The sequence below is a fragment of the Chroicocephalus ridibundus genome, chromosome 2 (assembly GCF_963924245.1).
Source record: "Chroicocephalus ridibundus chromosome 2, bChrRid1.1, whole genome shotgun sequence".
In the NCBI taxonomy this organism is placed as follows: domain Eukaryota; kingdom Metazoa; phylum Chordata; class Aves; order Charadriiformes; family Laridae; genus Chroicocephalus; species Chroicocephalus ridibundus.
Window position 1 is genome coordinate 18,395,450 of NC_086285.1, and position 21,551 is coordinate 18,417,000.

The 21,551-nt window shown below is 40.2% G+C and overlaps 1 protein-coding gene across 1 annotated transcript; it reads right to left on the bottom strand.

Annotated features, from left to right (window-relative positions):
* On the bottom strand, nucleotides 1-15,232 carry RAB18 (RAB18, member RAS oncogene family). Its single transcript, XM_063324590.1, has 7 exons — nucleotides 15,061-15,232; nucleotides 12,376-12,431; nucleotides 7,278-7,339; nucleotides 5,237-5,309; nucleotides 3,358-3,476; nucleotides 3,211-3,277; nucleotides 1-1,726 (listed from the first exon to the last, which is right to left on the bottom strand). Exons 1-7 carry the CDS (start codon nucleotides 15,126-15,128, stop codon nucleotides 1,548-1,550), a joined length of 624 nt encoding a protein of 207 aa, XP_063180660.1. The 5' UTR covers nucleotides 15,129-15,232; the 3' UTR covers nucleotides 1-1,547.
* Nucleotides 15,233-21,551: the final 6,319 nt, after the last annotated feature.

Sequence of the window (21,551 nt, forward strand, 5' to 3'; positions counted from 1 at the left end):
TATTTAAATTATCCTACTACATTAACAATACTATAGATACAATATTTTGTAAAAACAACTAGCATGGTTAAGTCTTCAAATTTTGTTTTTTTTTTCTAGCAAGTGTAAAAACAGAATAGAAAACAAAGTTTCTGCATGAAGAAAAAAGTGTATTTTAACAGAAGCAGCCAAGACCTGCTGCAAAATACAGATCATGTATGCGGACATTTACACAAAACCTTGCAGTAATAAAAGGTTGTAATTCACTTTATTTACAAGAAACTGCCCAATAGTTCAGTTACCGATTGCACTATAGTGATTATTAAAAAAAAAAAATAATAAAACCACAACACAACATCCTTGTCTTGGCCTTCAGAAATCAGAAATAATTTGTCTCTAAGAAGTGACCTTGTTTAAACTGTATGTGCTAGAAAATATACAACTCTACAATAGGAAGAGGTTAGAAAAGTTGAATACTGTGGAAAAAAAATTTATTAGTCTATACAAGTCTTCTGAAACAAACCATTGGCTTTGATACAGTAAATTCAAGTGAATACTCACTGCAGTAGTATTTTTCCATACAGAGATCAAGAGGCCCTATGGCTTCTCATTTAGTGTCTGTGACAGGAAGTTTTATTTCTGAACAAGTAGCCACACAAAGCAGACGTGACAGAGATCTTCACAGCCACAGTGAGCTATGGTTTGAGATAAAGTTATATTACAAACACTAAGAAAATCAGGCATCTGTACTGAAGTGTGGCAAATTGATTCACAATGAAAGAACAAAGATGTCATTCAGACCCCTTGCCAAAAATGAAGACTTTCTACAGCAAGTCTAGAGTAGACCACATCATAAAAACCAAGAGTGCAAGAGTACCACAAATTTAGTATATAAATATCACAAGATTAAAACTCCAGTTAAACCATCAACTGAAGTGATGATTAAAAAGAAAAAATGGTGTCTCCCAGCTTAGCAAAGGAAGGTTTCAAAGCATCTCTTCAAGAAGGTGCTGATACCACCTATGGCCTGTGCCAATTTGTATTTTAGACAGCTCTGCTAAAAGACAAAAATTTTGCAGATTTGTCTAAGAACTGTATAATCTTGCTGTTTTTAATACCATAAAAAAAGCATTTACTAGAAGAGATGAAATGTAACATTTATAGCTCACACTGTTTTCAAGATCTGTGCACACTATATAGTTCTATAATTTCAAGAGTATTTAAAAATAAGACAGAGAGCAGACAATGCAGTAATGTGTTTCTGTTAGATGGATTTGTTTAGAATAGTTACATGATGAATGTATACAGTCGTAAAATGTTTTAGTGCATCTGTTCTTGCACATTATTTATGCTACTTATAAAAACCTGAAGATTGCAAATTGGGCATGCTTACCATAACATTTTCAAACTGGGAAAGCTGCAGAACATTTCTCCTACAAGTGTTCACTGCCATGATACAAAACAAATATGTGCAAACTGCGAGGTCCCTAAAAATAGCATTTAATGAATTTATGTACAGAAAGATGTCACTATCTGTTTAAATATGCAAAGAATAAGCTTCCCAAAGTTTATAACATAGAACAATATCCACCACATGCTCCTCCTCCTCCATATCCTTCTTCCTTGTTTGATAACTTTACACCTCTGTTTTGGCTTTCACTCTCCCACAGTCCAGGAGTCTGAATGATTTTTTCAACAAGTTCTTCAAAGGCACACTGTACACCATCACATGTTTTTGCACTTGCCTCTGGAGAAGGAACGCAAGAAGTCAAGTGTTAGCATAGGTTCCAGTAACTTGTTTAGTATTTCTTTCAGTTAAATCTCAACAACCTAGACTACAATATATTCTATAACATAGCAGTGCCAAAATTAGCAGGTATGCAGGTTTCTGTCACCACATAAGGCAGCACCTCAAAAGACTCTTAATAGAAGAGCTGCCAAGTTGAATGTCACTAGAATATATGGAGACAGCTGCAGCTTAGCCTTATTTTTCTGTGGAAAGCACTTCAGTAAGAAGAAAGGACAGTTCTACTAAGTTAAGATGTCCGATAAACCTGGTTGCTGTCTGTAATTCAGTTCTGTACATTAGTCAGAACTGCAGTACCACCGTACCATAAGAAGCCAGGATCCACACTGTAGTATTCTGGGTCAGCCTCCATGATAAAGCTGATCTGATAAAAAGCAATAAGGGATCTCATTTCTTCTGCAGTTAGCAGAATTCTAGGTAATTTAACTCAGGAGCCTTATTTTGGCTAAGCCCAAGAAATTTGCCCACAAGGTGTATTAGGACAGCAACAGATACCATCCAAAATTGTTCAGTCCCACTAGGGCTCACCCTGTTCTTCTACACAGCCATGCAGATATGTGTATTTAGTTATAGTTTAATTTTCATGTTTCTTTTCATATTGCATGCACTTAACAGCTTGTGCTTTAACTTTAAGCTTCTATTTCCATATCTGACACTGTAGCCAAAAAGAAACACAGCAAGGTACTAGACAAAGATATGTCATCAGTCAGAGATGAGGAACATAAGTCTAAGTACAGGACACGTCAATAAACTGCTCTGCTACTGGAGTCATCCTATAAAGTAATCCCTGCTGATCCTTAAATAAAACATGTAATAAACTTATGCATAAAGAATCGCTTCACCACCCACTTTAATTTATCATTACAAGGCTTTGCCTACAAGACCCATCTCATTTTGCAGCAAGGTGAGACCAACATATTTGTTCCAGTCATGATTATGTCATTATTCAATCCCACCCACCATTTGTAAGTTAATTATATTCCTACCTCTTTTTACATCCCAATTCTAATACAGATTTCTGCCAAGTACCAGCTCTTTTGCTGTATTGAGAGCTGGCCACTAGTACAGTTTTCCCTCTTTCATTTTGCTTCTGTTATTAATTTAGCAAGTAGGCTAGGAAAAGAAATCAGACAAAAGCCCAAACTTAAAACAAGTTCTGTCAGACTACAGTAGAGTCTGTATTCAGCCCTTAATTGTTATGCATTTCAGTATACTCATCCACAGTTCGAATACGTATCTGGACATATTTAGGGACAATTTTAAGAAAATGGGAAAGTGGGAATACCTATTGTCTTTGTACCTACTGCATCTGACGAATATCATTAATTGGACTGTATGTAAAAGGACTATCAGTCCTACAGAAGCAGTGCTTTTCATTATGTAGCAAAAATCAAGTAAGAGTTCTGCAAATGTCTATACCATACCTATGAACAACATGGAATGTTTTCTTGCAAATTTGAGACCTTCATTTCTGTCAACTTCACGGTTTTCCTATAATAAGACATAGCATTAATATGCATTATTAACAAATCACACCAACAGATTACTTACTGCAGTTGAATTCAGTTTACCTTATCAATTTTGTTTCCAACTAGCATTTTCACTATGTCATTCCTTGTGCAGTACGTTTCCAGTTCATTTAACCAGTTATCCAGCTTGACAAAAGTATCTCTTCTCGTGACATCATAAACTGAAAAATATTAGCAATATTATTTCCACAGTATTTTTCCAAAAGGAGCAAAAATTATGTCTTTTTGAATTAAAAGACTGAAGGTGCCCCAAGGATTCTATTTACTTACTACAAAGACAACAACTGGAAAAAAGCTGAATATGCACCAGCTCAAGTCACTGATGGTACTAATGCAGAGCAACTCTAAGATTCAGTCATCTACAGTTCTCAGACTAATTTGAGACATCCTACTTACAAGCTAAAGACTATACAACGAATTCTACAGTTGCAGACTCCTGAAGTAGGATACTTATTAACATCACTACACAAAAGGTATGCAAAGAGGATGGCACGACACTCTGCACTGAGTTAATTAGTGATAATTAAGGCTTGTATAACACCACTACTATGTTACTGAATTAGCTAAAAAAGTAAACTGGTCACCAAATCTTCATAAATACCATTGAACTACTAAATTTTCAGCATTTTAGTGTTTCAAACTATTTAGCATTTGTGTGGGATATAAGTAATAAGCCATGCTAGGAGCAAAAAGGGCAAACAAAAAGCAGACCCTGTTAAACCTAAAATCCACTACCCAGCAACTATCTAATAGCTACCATTTCAAGCTATGAAAGTATTTTTTCCTTCATTCTCACATCCCATGTGCAGACAGGAATAAACAGTTGGTTTTAATCAAACCTATAGCTTGGCTTGCATGAACGACCTTATTTTTAGGAAGTACTTTAACAAAGAAATAGTCAAGAGAAGATTATATATTAAATAAAATGAGCGCACAAATCTCAACAGCAGAACTTTCTAGCTTCCGAACAGTGCTTGTTTACTTTTACAGCTTTCAACACAGAGTGGCAGGTTTGGTGGCAGCAATTAAGTGACTTGACAAGACATGCCTTGACAGCATCTTCCTATACCAGGAAGATAACGCAACTCAGACTTGGGAAACAGAACATACAAAATAAAACCTACCAGGAAGTCTCATAACAGAGGTTATTCCAAGTTACATAATTTAACTGGGCACAATAACTTACCAATAATATCTCAAGTCAGACACACCTTCAAAAAACTTAAAACTTACTTCCCTGCTCCTCACTTCTAGCAGTGGAGAAGCAGAACTTCAAAGCTTAGTGCCTAGTTAACAGGCTTCCACATACAAAAGAAAAGTAAAACAGACTTCACTGTGAAGTTGCAATTATGGAGTTTGACCTGGGTTTCTCTCATACAGATTGATGCTTTTTATGCTCCCAGCTAGTCTTCTAAGCAATTCTGACTGTGTAACATCCCATCAGTATGGGGACACAAGTAGCAAAAAATCCCAGATGGACTCCACAGTGTTTTATTAATTTCATTAGGAAAAAGGAACAGAAGAAGAAAAAGAGAAAGCTGTACACATACTGATACAGAAAGAATACACTGAGAAGGTAATTTTTTATTATTTTTTTTTCCCACTCTGGGCTTAGTAAGGACAGGCATAAAACAAAAGTAATAAGTAAAAGGCAAACTCCTGGCAGCACAGAGACAGCTCCAAGCTATCCCTTCAAATAGCAGTAGCTTTTAATCTCATGCAAAAATCAGTGGTTCTCAGGCCAGTGAGACTGACTACATGAGAAAGAGGTCAGACATCAAAGTCAGGATCCTTTAATATACAGATTGTTCAACACAATGATTTTTAATATTAATTAGACATTACAGAAAGGCTATATGAGTTTGTATATACATGAGAAAATCACAAACTTATTCAAAATAGCATGCAAAGCTATACTTACCTAGGATAACACCTTGTGCACCTCTATAGTAACTGGGTGTTAATGTTCTGAACCGCTCCTGACCTGCAGTATCCTAAAAAGCCATTCAGAAAGTTCCATTATTCAGAATTTGAGCAGAATCTAGTTTAGTTTTCAGTTATTCTGCTTCTAATGAACATACAAAATAAGATTCAAAGTATATTCAACTACCAGATTAACTGAGTTTATACCCTCCCCTGCTGTTTGACTGCACGTTAACTTTGAGATTTTACATAGTCTGTCCTGGGAAACACCTTTAAACTGTTAGGTGTACTAAATAACTGGACTATATAGCAATAAAATAGCCATTTCTGCAGAAGCATTTGCTCTACAGCTAGTATGGCAGCAACCAGCAAGAAAGAAGCATAGCTGCAGTACTAAGATATTGTAACAAGCATCAAAACCCACGGCAATGAAACTATTTCCCTCACTTCAATCACCTTGGTCCAATTAGATTTCATTCAGTGACAGGGTAAAAGCATTTAACATGCTACGACAGAGAACAACAAGAAATAAATCAGAGGTTTTCCTGTTTTTAAGTAAAGCTGAATCTACATCCTCAAATTTAAAGTGTCAACGGCTCGGCAAAAAAAGTTTAGAATGCTGTTTTCTTATCAGAAATTAATTTACAGTGCACACTCATTGCAGACTTTATGCAGAGAAGATTTAAATAACTTCATCCAAGTTACTCCAAGTTAGAAGCAACACATGAAACACTGTGGATTCAAAACGGCTCCCTGCTGAAGAACATGAATAACTAAACTGGACTTCCAACATTCTACACATCACTCAGCGAATCCCACACATCTCAAACTGGTTTTGTATCATGACACACCTTTCTTTACAAGCTTTTTTTTTCCAGTTTATCTCAGAATTATTTCTTATATTATTATTATGAAAGAAGATAAACCCTGAATTTGTCCTATGTAATATTTTCCATCTCATGATCACTTATCATTCTGCTATCAGTATGGTTTTCCTCCTGTATGTCTATGTGTCTGTCAAGTTGTTGCAGTTCTTTTCCTTGCCAAACCCAATTGTCACATTAAGACAGAAGTCCTGTTTGTTAGTGGAGATATAAAATACCCTCAAAGCAACAGAAGTATTGCAATATACATTTCATGTTCCACTACTACTTTGCAAGGAAGCAGTCAGGTCAGGTATCTTGCTTATATGAGAAACAAGGTTTTATTCTTCTTGCTAACAAAAAGTCACAACTGAGTCTGAACATTCAAAAGGTGCTTCAAGTCACAGAAGCGTGAAGGCTGGTTTGCAGAATGGAGAAAGTTTAAAAAAGCTTGGAAGTATTTTTTCTTCCTTCACTTGCCATGAATTTAGAAATTCTACTTTTAACTAGAGTAGATGTTGAACACTAAGGCTGAGATTACAAACACTGCCTCTCTCTCTTTCAGCTGCTTCTGCTGCAAATAACATTGACCTTGAGCCTATAAAAGTCACTGTATGAGCGCTATGAAGTTTTTAGGCTAAAAATTCTTTTGAGAGGTAACATTTGAACATAAATTGAGCATGCAACAGTAATTCTTAACCTATTAATACACTACTAAATTTTGCCTAAAACATTTTACGTTAAGCAGTGCACCCTTCTGAAACCTGTGAAGTACAGACAAGAATGATGTATACAGGGAAGTCTTAGATTAATGAGGCCTAACTCTTTAGAAGTGAAACAATTAATTACTCCTTTAATAAAAAAATAATCTAGGAATGGCCACACTGTTTTAAAGTTTGACTGATTTAGTACCATTTTATTCCTCTTTTTCCTCTACTACTATCTCAACCAGACCCAGAAATGGTGCTGCAGAAGCAGCTCATAGGCAACAGAATTGCCCCTTTAGCCAGCTGTCCCACAGCTCATTCCACCTTCAGAATGGTTCAGTATTAACTTCACACTCGTCCAGACCACCTTCATATTAAAGAGAAAAGGATTCTACATAAGCTGTATATTATACAAGCCATCACTATTCCTAAAGCAAAGCAATACTTTAAGAACTTAGGAGAGACTTACCCATATTGCCAGTTTAGCTTTGTTTCCATCAACTGAAATAGTCTTCACCTTGAAGTCCACACCTAGAGGAGGAAAAGTATTTTAGTTCTTCAAACATACTACAACTATTTTTGAAAGACAAAGTAAAGAGCAAGGGAAAAAAGAAAAAAAAAAAAACTCAGAAAGTAAGTTGTGTTTTGACAGGAGCAGGAGGAGTAAGTTTCTTTAGCTATTTATGAACCTTGCTCAAAACTCAAGGCTTTGTTTCTGACAGGCTTTTACAAAAGCCTAAGGGCCATTTAAGCCATTGACTCAAAATATTTTATGGAAGTAAGGCAAATACTATGTTTCCTGTATTAAAGCACGTATTCCAGGACAAATATTCAAGTTTATAATTCAAGTGTATTAACATCCTATTCGTTACTTGTACATGTGTTCTCCTTAAGTATGTCCATGGTCTTCAGGAACAACATACTTTCGAAATAAAGAGGGAAGCTGCAGTCATGTAGCTATTTGCTGTTTCCCTATCTCAAAAAATCTGACCAAGTCCCATCAAGGTGATCATATGGAGGTAAACCAATACAGACAGAGACTCATCTACTACATGATTACTACCCTGCGAGAAATTATGTTAGATGACAGTAATTCCTCTAAAAAAATATGTCAAATAAGTTTCAGATGATTCAAACACACAGTGTATCTCTTACAGGAATTCCAGCAACACCAAGGACTCGCCAATACCATGCTCAGTGACTAAGGAAAAAAAAACAACAGGCTCTTAGTCCCTAATTTAGCAGTAGTACAATGCTCCATGCCATGCAAAAGGATGGTACATTATTCTAGAGTTATGTTCACAGAAAAGAACAGTCACTATTAACTTCTTTTTAAACACCAGTTCTTAGAACATTACCTAGTTCATAGAAGACCGCTATGCTAGCAAAAGGACTCAAACTGATTGTAAAGAACATGCTGTCCTGCCAATTTTTCAGCACTCAGCAGTAACTTTTAGACTAATAGAATCTCTTCTTCCACTCTAATTGCATAGTTCTTTCCCTAAACTGTAAAAATCACCATTGCTCAGCCAGGATGTCCAACAGCTCACACTGCATTCTTTTATACATTAGTCTGACATCAAAACTCGTAATTGTAGATATTACAAGCCTATCAGATACTTAACGTACCAAATCAAAATTATGTCTAGTAGTGCCAAGAAGGAAAACGTTTTTTCTTAGGACAAACATATTAGGTGTATTTTGAAGCCATAGTATCCTTTTCCCATTCAGTAAATAGATTCAGTATCTTGTGCCTGCAGAGTTCTGCAGTTTTCATTTAATGGAAAATGCATACACACCTTTATGTTAGCCTTGCTGCTGGCTTAAAACTAAAAGATAATGCTTTAAATTCTGCATGAACAATGAAAGTAAATTAAGAAATTATAACAGTGAATAAACTCCATGTGTTATAGACTGATTATTGAAAAGCAAAAGTATGAAAATGAACAATAGCATAGCCAAATATATCCTTTAAAGTGATCAAGACATGGCAAATAGAGCTCAACACATACAAAAGCCTGTTAACAGAGATATCTTTTAAATAACTAGGGTTTTGATTATCAATCTGTCATAAGATGCAGGGCTCAGTAAAAAAATGCAGGGCTCAAGAGTATCTTGTCAAATTGAACAAACAGGGTACTTACATTCCCTAAATACTTCAGTGAAATACAGACATGTTTGTGTGACAGGTGTCAGTTCTGGGCTTGCAAGAGTGATGTTTCTACCATTGACAACAGAAAGCTGACAGTGCTTTCCACCATGCATTGCAAGGCAGCCAGAAGCAAGGCAGTACTACTAGACTACTCCTGTGTTGACACCTACTGCCTCAGTACTACACACTAACATACTACAGACTTACAGTCTGCTAGAATAGCTCTGTCACCTCCACGCTGCTCTCGCATTTACACCAATATGCCATGCCGTATTTACAGGAAGTGCAAAATCAATTAGATTGTATTGTTTGTCTTGTAGGTAACTGACAAGTTGGACAGCTTAGAGTTGCAGGACTCCAAGTGCAAGGAAGGCTAAAAACTTAAGAGACATTAGATCTGTGCAATACATTACTTCTCTTATGAAATAGGGATTGCACTGAACACTTATCTAGAATCTCTCATACAAAGAACAAGCAAGTAAAGACAAGCATGAGCAGTCAGGAAAACAGAAAATACTGGGATATATATAGTTTGATAAGATCCATGTGATGAAGCCCAGTGAACAAGTTAGCCTCAAGAGAATGCAAGGACAGGCGATCTACTAGATTGAATAAAACATGGCTAGTCCAACTGAAGCTACTGAAGTAAAAATATCTGCCCAAGGCAGCATATTCCTCTGAGAATACCACAGAATTTTTCTAAAATTCTAAGAGAAAAACACACACAAAACAGCAGCTTAGGGTGTCATTTAAATTGCACCTAGTAGGTTTGTGCAAGCTACAAAGATAAGGTACATTTCAACAGGTCATTGCAAGGTACCACTTGTGCTGCAGCCAAGACTTTCCCCAGTGTTGTGGTTTTGTGTGCAGTTTTTGTTTTGCAGGTTTTTTTTTTTTTAAACATATAGCATGTTATCTCTTCACTTTCTAATAATAATATATATATAGTCACAATATAGTCAACCAGTTCAGCAGTCAATATGTAGATTACATTGAAAGATGACATTATTTGTAGTCAATCCATTCATTTTGGAAAAGTACCATACTCTGCAGTCTCAACAGGAAAGCCTTAACACTATTTAAAAACCTCTTCTGTCCCCAAACTCAAAACAAAATAGTGTTTAATCAGCACAAAAAGAAATCCAGGTCAAGGTTCACAAAGTGTTTTGGCATTTCACCATATTGCAAGTACCTAAATTTGGCATCTAGGATCTGCGTTCATGCAGCAATAAACAGTTTAAGAACTCACTCTAAGTATTTTATCTACATGAACAACAAATCCTGCCCTGAATTTAAAGCTGACACGTTGCTTCTTAGCAATACATTCACCAGAAAAATGGCAGTGCTACCACCTAGTAATTTAAAAAAAAGGAAAAAAGAAAACGAATAGAACAACTGAGATTCTGCTCCCCTTCCAGTTAAGTGGGAGGGAGGGGGGAAGGAAAGAAAATCTGCTATCCCATGAGTGCTCCACACACCATGCTATAGGACTTTCACAGCTAGGGTCACAGTAGCTCTACTGCACAATACTCCTACGAACATCAGCTAGAGGGGTCTAACAGCTAGGGCGACCTAGGCCAGCACTTGCTCAGTCTCTGGAAAATTCCTTTTCCTGCCAAATGATCATGTTCATTCCAGATTAGTGTATTTGTTTCAGAACTCAAACTCTATTTTAAGTAATGCTCACATTGAGTACCTTTCCTCCTCTTCCATATCAGAAACAAAGCAGGGTAGGATTTACCATAAGACCCTACTACTGGCAGGGTAGTACCTGCCAGCAGTAAACCTTGAGTTGTTGCTATTTAACAGCCAACAATTAGCTACCACACATACTGTTCTGCATTTTGACAAATTCCAAAGAGGAAGAATGACTTCAGGAAATAATTCCTTAGTTTCTCAAATAGCGTACTGATGTGGGGTTTTGACATTGGTAAAGAGAGTATTATGTATGAACAGCAGAATGAAAAAAAAAAACCACAATTAAGGGGAAAAAAAACAACAAAAAAAACCCCACAAAACCAATAAAGATGCCCACACTGAAACCAAACTAGTCTACTGGTATCCAAAACATCACAAAAGCTGAAATAGCTATTCCGTACTGACTTCCTGGCCCACATGGTTGACATACCAAGAAAGTAACATGATTTGAAGTATATACAGTGCCAAAAGTATTTAGATTAGAATACAGAATTGCCATCTTCACCACCTGCTCTGTTCCATTCCTGTTTCCTTCCATGCCATCCTCCTTCATGAACTGAGGTAGGGCTACTTGCGCAAGTTAATTTTTTTACAAGAAATGAAATGAACAAAACTAGGCCATGTTCCTCCCCTTGGCTGCTCAGTGCTTTACATGAAACAGCACTCCTCTATCTTATTAACATTAATGAAAAATAGATCAATTTATTGACTTCTTAACCAATTAGAGCTGGCTTTGTTTACCAACAGCTGAACTCAAAGAACAAATTTGATACAAGTCTTTAGCCAGAACTTTTCCTACAGAGAAAGTAAAAAATGCAATTGAAATGCATTGTGGAAAAGTCATCTCTATTTTCCATTACTTCAGTTATTAATTGGGCATAGAGCTGCAGCACATTCTTAGAAATTTCATTTTGCTTCCTTTAACAACCGTCTACCTAGTATATGCTGCATTCTGGGTCACTCTCCTCCAGTACAACTGACTTCACTGATGGTAGGTATCATATCAACATGGCAATGACACATCACTGTTTTTTTCCCCGGCAGCTTTAGAGTCCTGGCTCTCTTCCATTTTTCTCAAGCGTTTGGCTGCCAAGGAACTGATCACTAAGTAGGAGAGAAAAAGACACATCGTAATTTCCTCCCTGTAGAGGAAAAGCAGAAGCCACAGAAAGCCCAGTACACTCTAGTATTGTCAGGAGTTGCAAGAGCCAACAGCCTCTACTAAAAAGAGTCTTAAGTCTTCTTAAGATAGCTAACAAGTATCATATTACACAGAACACAAGTTCTGGACAGCAATATTCAATATTCAAATACTTCAACAGCTATCTTGCACAGATAAATCAGTAGGAGACATAACAGTAGCTCTTACACTTCCATTTTAGCCTGAAATGCAGGCAAACAGTGAACTGCAGGTTGTTCCATTAGAGCTTTTCACTGCCCGTACCTATGACTTGCATATTCATGGTGAAGGGTGACATTTATATCTGTTTCCCCAGCCAAGGATATATTTTTACATAAAGGGGAAAACTACATGCCAGTACCATCAATGCTCTGTACCAATAAGCACTGCATGCTAAAACTGTGTCCACATCATTCTTTCCTTACAGAGAAGCCGACACGTCTGAACTTCCCTACCTGTCAGGCAAGTCTGAACAAACTACAATTTTGTACTGAAGTTGGTATAAATTTTTCTAAGGTAGCATCAGCATGTACTTACCGATCGTTGCTGCAAGTTCTGGGTCGAATGTATCATCTGTGAACCGCAGCAGAAGGCTGATAGGGACGGAAGAAAAATAAAAGTTACTATTATTGTACCACATCTGCAGCTTGCCAGAAGCCTATAAATTACAAGTTTGAAAGTAACAGCAAGAGCGCATAGCTAAATAAAAACACATCTCATTTTTCCGTAATTTCTCTCCTACAAAAAACAATGAAGGGAACATGAAAATAATTCAGTAGACATGCTTTTCTAAAAGAGCCCAGGCCTCTCTGCATCTATTACCCAATATGTCTCTCTGAAAACAAAGTTGTCAAATCAGTTGCCTAAACAGTCACATGGTCTGCTTCTCAAACCATTTTACTTCTATCTTATTCTATTTTTGTTCTCCCAGAATTCAGTACAAAAGTAAGATTTTTTTGGTTTCATATTGCCTCACACAGTATTTCTGTAAGCTTGAGACAAAAATTTCAAGTCAGCTTTTCGCCCCAGAAATAAGTCCTTGAACTGGGCATGCACTGGAATAGTAATGACCACACCCATCAGAAATAAAGATGCAGAAGAGTAGAGTTATCTCACCACTGTTTTACGATTTTGTATCTTTTTGTACATAAGGACTTTCACACACACATTTTCCCCTATCCTAATGGATATATTCGCTACCAGAAGAACAGCTACAACTAAGATTTATCAGCACATCACACCATAGTAGTTGGGTCCCTCAAAGAAGTGCCCATAATGCCACTATACATAATAAAAAATAATATGTAAATATTTTGGTAAGAGATAAAGATTCTCAGCATACAGTTATTTAAATCACCAGTCTTATGCATCTGTGGCAAGTGTATATTAACATGTGGCAGACAGCTGTTTGCTATAACTGACAGCTTCTATTCATTTCCAGGCTAGAGAAACATCACAAAGCCCTATTTATTTTTTTGGTCTTCTCCCCACCAGAGTGGTTTTTTTCACTCTCCTCTTTTTGCATGTGAATTTAGCAGCCAAGTTCTTTTTAGCATTTGGACACAGTGCTGCATTGACAGAAAAGTGACTACTGAATTTCCTTTACTTTAATAAGGCTGGGTGACAACTCGGAAGTTAATCATAGACCAACCTTTTTTTCTTTACTCCAGAACCCCAAAACCAAATGGTAGCTTTATTTATCAAAGAATAATTAAAATTAAAAAAATAAAAATCGATGGCACATAGGTTTTTACTGGTACCTTCAGACGGTTGTATTAGGATGCTATTTAAAAGTAGCTATTTTTAGTTATAACCAAAACTAGCATAACTCAAAACGGACAAAAATATGGAACCCTCATACTACTAATAGAATAAAAACATCAGTCTTGAGTGCTAAGCTCAGCCAACTTCTACTTTCCCCACCTTTCTTTCAGCTGAAGATATCATCTTCTACAAAGTACAGAACACTCACAGGGACCAGGTTTTAGACAGCATTTAGTCCAGAAGTCAGGACTCCAACCACTTACTGGGCCATGCTAATACAAGTTTAACATCTGACCTTTCCTAGCCAAGTAACAGGTGAGTGACACAAACTCAGGAGACGTTCAATATTAAGTCACTGTACCTGAACAACTGTAGTATTATCATTCCATAGCAATTCTATTTCCTCTACATAAAGTCTCTTTAAACAACTTTTCTGATGTGAAGAAATAAGCATATAAATAGGTATACAAAAACACTGTGTGTACTGTTTCAGAAAAAATTCTTCCATATGGCCACATATAAGAGAGATGACCTCAACTAAAAGAAATTTGCTTAGATCATATCACCAGAGGCCTACCGTACTAGATTACAATTCAGCAGCTAACTCAAAGGAGCAACTGACAGATTTTTAACAAATAAGGTGGGTTGTTTTTTTAATTAGCAACTCATATGTTACTTATGGTCATGGTAGAAGCCTCTGACTACTGCCACAAAAACATGAAATCTGACATGACTAATGTGGTACATTCCAAGAAGCCCTCCCACATTTATATCCCCCTTTATTAAGATCTATGGCACTAACAAAAAAAGAAAAAAAATAAAAAACCAAAAAAGGTAGCTTAGACAAAAGCCATGAGAAGGGCAGGCAGTTAAGGGGAGTGGAAGAAAACAACCTCGAAGTACTTGACAAAGAGTATAATTAGCCAGCAGAAAAAATCAGTGGTAGAACTACTTCACTGCCTCCCTTCTACGCCCCTGCCCACCCCTTACACCCGATACTGGGTGACTTGTGACTCTACGTGTACATATTGTGGGCCAGATTAACCCCAAAGTGCCATGGGGATCTAAAAGCGCACCCATCTTCACGCGACACAAGGCTGCACAGGACACAGGGAGGCCCAGATCGCCCTGGCCAGGCCGGCTGAGCTCTGCTTCGTCTCAGTTTCCAACTGGGTCAGGCAAAGACCAGCTCTCCCCTCCCTGCCGCGGGGCCGGCGGCGGGGGGAGGGCTGCGGAAGAGGCCGGCAGCCCCGAGGAGGGGCAGCCCCCTGCCTGCAGGAGGGCTGGCCGAGAAGGAGCGAGGAAGCTCCCCCCCGCGGGGCCTAGCCCTCCCCAGGGCAGGCCGCGCCCAGGCCGAGGTGGGGTCGTCCAACGCGGCGCCGCGGGGGGACTAAGCCGGGCCCGCCCGGTGCCCCGCGTCGTGGCAGCAGAGGCCGGGGGAGGCGGGCGCCCCCTCACCTGGACTTGCCGACGCCGCTCTCGCCGATGATGAGGATCTTCAGGGTAGTCAGCACGTCCTCGTCCATCCCGTCAGCGCACCCAGCCCCAGCCCGACCCCGACCGACGCTCCCTGCGCAGGCTGCGGCGGCCGCGCCTGCGCCTGCGCACCCCGCCACCGCCTTGTCACTCTGCCCCTCGTCGCCGACCGGCCCCGCGCATGCGCCGCGGGCGCCTCAGGTGTGAGGGGGGAGCGGGAGCAAAACACACACACACCCCCCTTCCACCGCAGGCAGCGCATGCGCAGCGGGGCGCGGGCCGGGGCCGCCCCGCGTTTGTGTACGGCGGGCTGTGCGTGCGCGCCTGCGCCTTGGGGCACCGCCCGTGGGCGCGTGCGCGGCCGGGCTGAGGCGGTGCCGCCGGTCCCCTCGCAGGGAGCGGTGCGAGGGGGCTGCCGGTAGGGGTGTCAGTTTGTCTTGGCGTCAGGGATCGGGGTCGGTGGGGAATAGAAACCGGGTAAGATTGCAGAGGGGACGGGAAGGGAGGTTGAGCCGCAGGATGGCAGCGAGCCAGCTCCCTGTGCTGAGGCAGGGCAGGCAGCCACCTCTCGAGGTGAAGGAACAGCCGGTCAGGAACCCACCACCAAAAAAATGGGCTCGTTTGACCACAAACACCCCAGTGCGCGGCAGTGCAGGCCAGTTGCCAGCAGAATCCTCCCTCCATTAAAAGCCCTAAATGTGATCCTAAAGCTGATCACAGTGAGAAAGCCTGTTTATAACCAATTTAGCTAACCTGCTATTATGGCTCAAAACCTACCTCAGACCATGTGTAAGCAAGTGCAGCTCTTAAAACCAATCAAGCATACGTCTGATGCGGGTGTGAAACTGTCCTCGGCCTGTGCCGTATTCCTTGGGCCAACGAGGCAGCCTCTTCATCTCCAAAGGCTGACTCATTGGCACACGTAAATGGCCTTGGGCCCTTCTGTAGTTACACCGAATTAACGCTCAGCCATGTCAGCAGTTTGCAGAGGACAGGTGCATTTGCAAGACTGGTGGTTTTTGTCCAAATGCTGGGTGCAGAGGGCACGGTTCTCCTAGCAGAGTCCTGTTTTTGCTGGGCTGTTGCCTTCAGCTGAGTTACAGGGTCAGCACAGCAACCATTCTTTGGTGTTTCTGTGCTAAACCTCTCTGGTGCCTTGCTCCTTCTGCTTTCAGGATCTGCTCTCCTGCCTCTTTTACCTCAGAAAAGTAACTCCCAGGAGGAGTACAATAACAATAATTATCCTATTAAATTATGGAGGTATATTCTATAATTAAACGTGCAAATGGCTGGCTGTGTTTATACCAGGACTGTGCCTGTTTATTAGTAATAATCTGAGATTTGCTGAAGGTGTGACTTAGTTTTTGTGGCTTGGATTGTGCTTTGCACTCATACAAGAAAGCGGTATGTCTGTACTCTGTAGTTTTTGTTGAAGTGTATAGCAGCTGTGGGGTTTTAGCATGGAACAGGACAAGAATTTGAATTTGGAAGGTGGACCCAAACAGCAAAGTATTCTGCTAAGGATACTGAATCCCTTGAAGTCAGAGAGTATTTGTATTCTGGGATTTTATTTTTTTTTCTATTGTAGCCATGGAATCAAACTATTCAATATGGATATTAGTCCTGATTCAGATTATAATTCTATACCTCACTCAGAATGAAGGGCTGGCAAGGATGGCATTCAGATCCTTGACCTTAATGATGATCAGGCACAAGAAAGGTGGCAAAACCTGCCCTAAATGAACAGTCCCACAGCTCATGCTTATGGATTCGGTGCTTTAGACCTTCCTGACCATTCCCTTTGAGAACAGATGTTTCTCTGTGTTGTGCTCCTCCAGGTGAAACTATGTAGTCCTCTCGCTCTGACATTGGATCTGTCTGCTGCAGTCGACCTGTTTACTGCCCTTGTATCTATTTTAACTCTGGAAAGCCAGGCTGTGTTGTGCATTTTTTATCCCTATTGCAGGAGCCAGTGGTAATGGGCAATTAAAGTAGCTCAGACCTGTCTCCTTCAAAATAAGAGTATTATTTATTCCCCGAAAGATGTACAATAATCAGGGCAAAATATGTACTTATTTTCCTATCAAGCTTTTGTAGGGATTCTTCAGTGAAGCCATCTCTGAGTTGGGAGGGACATCTAGCCTGTTGTAATTCATGGGTATCTGACTGTTTTCTTGCGTGCTTTTCACTACCCATCAGGAGCCCTTGGTTACTTGCGACAAGTTATCTGATCTCTTTCTTTAATAAGGCTTGAGGGTTTTCATTCTTTTTATCATTTACTATCCCATTGATTCCGACCTCAGGTGTGGGAGGGTCAAGCCATAACAGCTTGGTTAGCCCTCCCTGATAATTAGTCTTCCTAGAAGAACACTGGAGATCTTTTGACTGTGCTATTCTCTTTCCTCTTGATTTCTTCCCAGTGATCTCCTTGAATTTCTGGCAGAATAGCACCTTTATGAAAGGTAGTGCAAATGTATATGATCATAGAATCATAGAATTGCCCAGGTTGGAAGGGACCTTTCAGACCATCTAGTCCAACCATCAACCTAACTGACAAAAACCATCACTAAACCGTATCTCTGAGCACTACGCCTACCCATCTACTATTTTCATATTCCTACTATATTAGCTCTAGTTTTAATATGTTAGCTTGCAACCACTACCTCTTATTGTGTTTCTTTCTGAATTATCTTCTAGTAGAAATTTTTTTTCCATATGTTGGCATTGTACCATGATCAGATCATAGAATCATAGAATGTGTCTGGTTGGAAGGGGCCTTTAAAGGTCATCTAGTCCAACCCCCCTGCAGTAAGCAGGGACATCTTCAACTAGATCAGGTTGCTCAGAGCCTCATCAAGCCTGGCCTTGAATGTCTCCAGGGATGGGGCCTCCAGCACCTCTCTGGGCAACCAGTTCCAGTGTCTCACCACCCTCATTGTAAAGAACTTCTTCCTAATGTCTAATCTAAACCTACCCTGCTCTAGTTTAAAACCATTGCCCCTCGTCCTGTCGCTACATGCCCTTGCAAACAGCCCCTCCCCAGCTTTCCTGTAGGCCCCCTTCAGGTGCTGGAAGGCTGCTATAAGGTCTCCCCACAGCCTTCTCTTCTCCAGGCTGAACATCCCCAGCTCTCTCAGCCTGTCTGCACAGCAGAGGTCCTCCAGGCCTTGGATCATCTTTGTGGCCCTCCTCTGGACCCGCTCCAACAGGTCCATGTCCTTCTTGTGCTGAGGGCTCCAGAGCTGGACACAGTATTCCAGGTGCGGTCTCACAAGAGCAGAGTAGAGGGAGAGAATCACCTCTCTGGATCTGCTGGCTACAGTTCTTTTGATGCAGCCCAGGATGTGGTTGGCCGCCTGGGCTGCAAGCACACATTGTTGGCTCATGTCCAGCTTTTCTTCCACTAGTACCCCCAAGTCCTTTTCTGCAGGGCTTCTCTCTATCACATCATCCCCCAGCCTGTATTGATAATGCAGATTGTCCCAGCCCAAGTGTAGGAACTTGCACTTGGCCTTGTTGAACTTCATAAGGTTTGCTTGGGCCCACCTCTCTAGCTCGTCCAGGTCCCTCTGGATGACATCCCATCCCTCTGGCACATCGACCGCACCACTCAGCTTGGTGTCATCGGCAAACTTGCTGAGGGTGCACTTGATCCCACTGTCTGTGTCATTGATGAAGATGTCAGTGTTCCTGAGGTTTTGATTACTTCAGGGATGTGACAAAAAAAGGGAAAACATCTTAACAATGATAGCTCCTGTAACAATATTTTCAGCATCAAAATTCCCTGTCCACTGTGTTATGGACTTGGCTATATCCTTAGCCATGAAAACAGGTCATTGGGACTGAGTAATTGTGATGACCTTTCTCAAAAGATGGGAAATTATTTACAGTCCTTCCCTTAGAAGTGGGATTTATAATGAAAGGGCCATTGCACTTCATGTGTCCTCAGGGGACCCTAGGCCAGTTGCATAGTGCAGTGCCCCTAGGCAGCCACTGAGAACGAATAAAGGCTAGAAGGACCTCCATCCAGTTTGTTCTTGCTGAACTAGCTGCAGTGCAACCTTAGCAACAGAGATGAGTGTGTCAGTAATGATAATGAGTCAGTAACAACGTGGAATAAACAACAAAGTGCTCCCTCTGTCTTATGCTGTGTCTGAAAGGCACCCGGGAGCCTTTGGTAAATTCACTGCCTTAGCTTCCACAGCTTTAACGTGGGGATAATGGTGTTTGCTATAGAAGACTGCAGAAACAGCAAGGGCTCATATGCCAAGGGAGCTAAGGATTTGCGTTTTCCCTGCCAGCACTGCCTAGTTTAGCATGAGCTGCGGAATTCATGATGGGAGAGTGAGTACATAACTGCATGGCTGTCTTCCACTCTCTCCCTTCACCAGTGCCATCACAAGTAAAACCAGGCCTTGAAATGTATACGTTCTGTTTAGGTTGATTAAGTACACAAAAGTCTCAGGAGGATGCAGATCTCCAGATGTCAAAGTCCTTAATTCATTGGTACTTTCAAAGACTTTCTCAGTTATGCCAACTGTGCACAATGTCCAGCAGAAGCTGAGAAGCTCAGCCACTTCAGAGAGGTTGACAGCAATCTGCAGGTTTCCTGTTGCAACAACTAATCCTGCTGTCCCATTTCCAGAATGGGAGCTTGACCCACATGTTGTTGTGGCAGTGAGTCAGGAGTTATGATTCACAGTGAAACAAGCATGATTGCTAAGCTCACCCGTCCCTCCTATGACACACATAAACACACTCATTCTTTGTTTCTTCTTCATGCAGTAATTTGCAAAGTTTGTAAAAGTGACTATCAGCATGTGTGTCAGATTCAGGGAGGTTCCTTTTCTCTGTGACATCCTTAAACGCAGTCAGCACACCCATACGTTTTCACATTCAGCAAATAATAGCAAGGAGTGAAAGTGCTGCAGCAGTCCCAGAACTCTGGGCAGGATTTCTCTGGAGACCACACTGCAATGTAAATGATCCTGCTGTGGCTGGACACTCCTTTTCTAAAGAATTCAGCCTATTTTTATGAAGCAACTACATAATTATGTTTCTCTCCCCCTCTTCAACAGCAGCCAGAGCTGGGCACTCCCATCTGTTGATCCCGTCAGTGCCTGCTCAGTTTCCGTGAACAGTAAGGGGGATTCAAGACTATAAGCACATTAGCTCTGGGCAATTAAAATGCACTGCTTATAGTCAACGCAGTTTACAAAAGTGGATTACATGCAGCGTTTGGGGTTGTAACAGACAGGAGCCAAGCTATTTGGGGAAGAACAACAAGAAAAACAGTGTTTCAGCCACTCACGAAGCTGTGGTTGTATATGAGAGTGATATACCAGTATTTTTCAGAGAAAACCAGCATATATTCATATATTTTGAAGATCACTAACTGAGTCTTGCATAATGATCACAAGTAGATTCCTGATTTCGTGCTAGAATACTTTGCTTGCTGAAGATAATATGAAAAACTTAGTTGCATGCTTTGAAGTGTTAGTTTGCTAGATAGGAGGTGTAACACTTAAGAGACACCACATCTTACTTCTCTCCTGGAAAATAGTTAGCCACCTCCTACTTACATTGAATTTTGTTCAGATAAATTGATTAATCACTTAATCCCAACTAATGCAAGCAGTAGTCTTAAAAATGACAGCTTATCTTTCTGTATCGTGTCGCAAACTTTTAAACCAAGGACAGCTTTTAAGACTGGATGACCTAAATATTCTTTTTTAAATGTCTCTAAAGCAACCATTGAAATATGTAAATAATAATGATACAGAAGTAGATTCCTGTTTAGGATTGTCAGAGTCTTTCCAAAACATTAATGACTTTTAAATAAGAAGAAAACAGCTTTGATATTTGAAGTGCATCTATCATGTACTGTACATCAACAATGAAAAGGGTGAGACAATGGTTTTCAAAGGGCTCAGTAAGAACAACAAAGTTTGGATGTTACAGTTTTCCCATAGCTGCACTTCATGTGCACTTCATGAACATTCTGAACAGTGGGTGCTGTGAATTGTTGTTTTTTTTCATAGAAAGTATACTGTATCCAGTGCAGCACAATATATAATATATTTACCACTGAAATCAGAAGATAGAAAAAAAAATCACAGAGTATTTGACAGACCACGTTGATAGGAAGTGTTTCATCTGGATCTTAATGAAATAAAAAGTAGTAATAGATTTCCAAAGCTTACTATTTCCATGGTGGTTCCTCAGTTTTTCCAAGGCCACATTAGAATTTGCTTTAGACTTCCTATGTTGGTGGGAGAGGTAAAGATGCTTTTTATGAATATAGTAAACTTGCTAAAGGAGACACAGTAGGCATGCATCTGTGTGCAGTACCTTTCTGCTTTAGAAAAATCTGTATTTCTGCCAATGAAAGCAAGTCAGGTTCCTTCGCAGAAAGCAGCTGTTCTGAGAGAACTCTTCCCATTTTCAATAAGGGTATATTTTAAAATACCATT

Excerpts from the sequence above, each read along its gene's own strand:
- RAB18 (XM_063324590.1), bottom strand. The coding sequence starts at position 15,128 with ATGGACGAGGACGTGCTGACTACCCTGAAGATCCTCATCATCGGCGAG. Across the intron at positions 7,340-12,375 it reads AGAACTTGCAGCAACGATCG|GTGTGGACTTCAAGGTGAAG; the intron begins GTAAGTACATGC and ends TTCCTCCTCTAG. Across the intron at positions 3,477-5,236 it reads TGCACAAGGTGTTATCCTAG|TTTATGATGTCACGAGAAGA; the intron begins GTAAGTATAGCT and ends AATATTTTTCAG.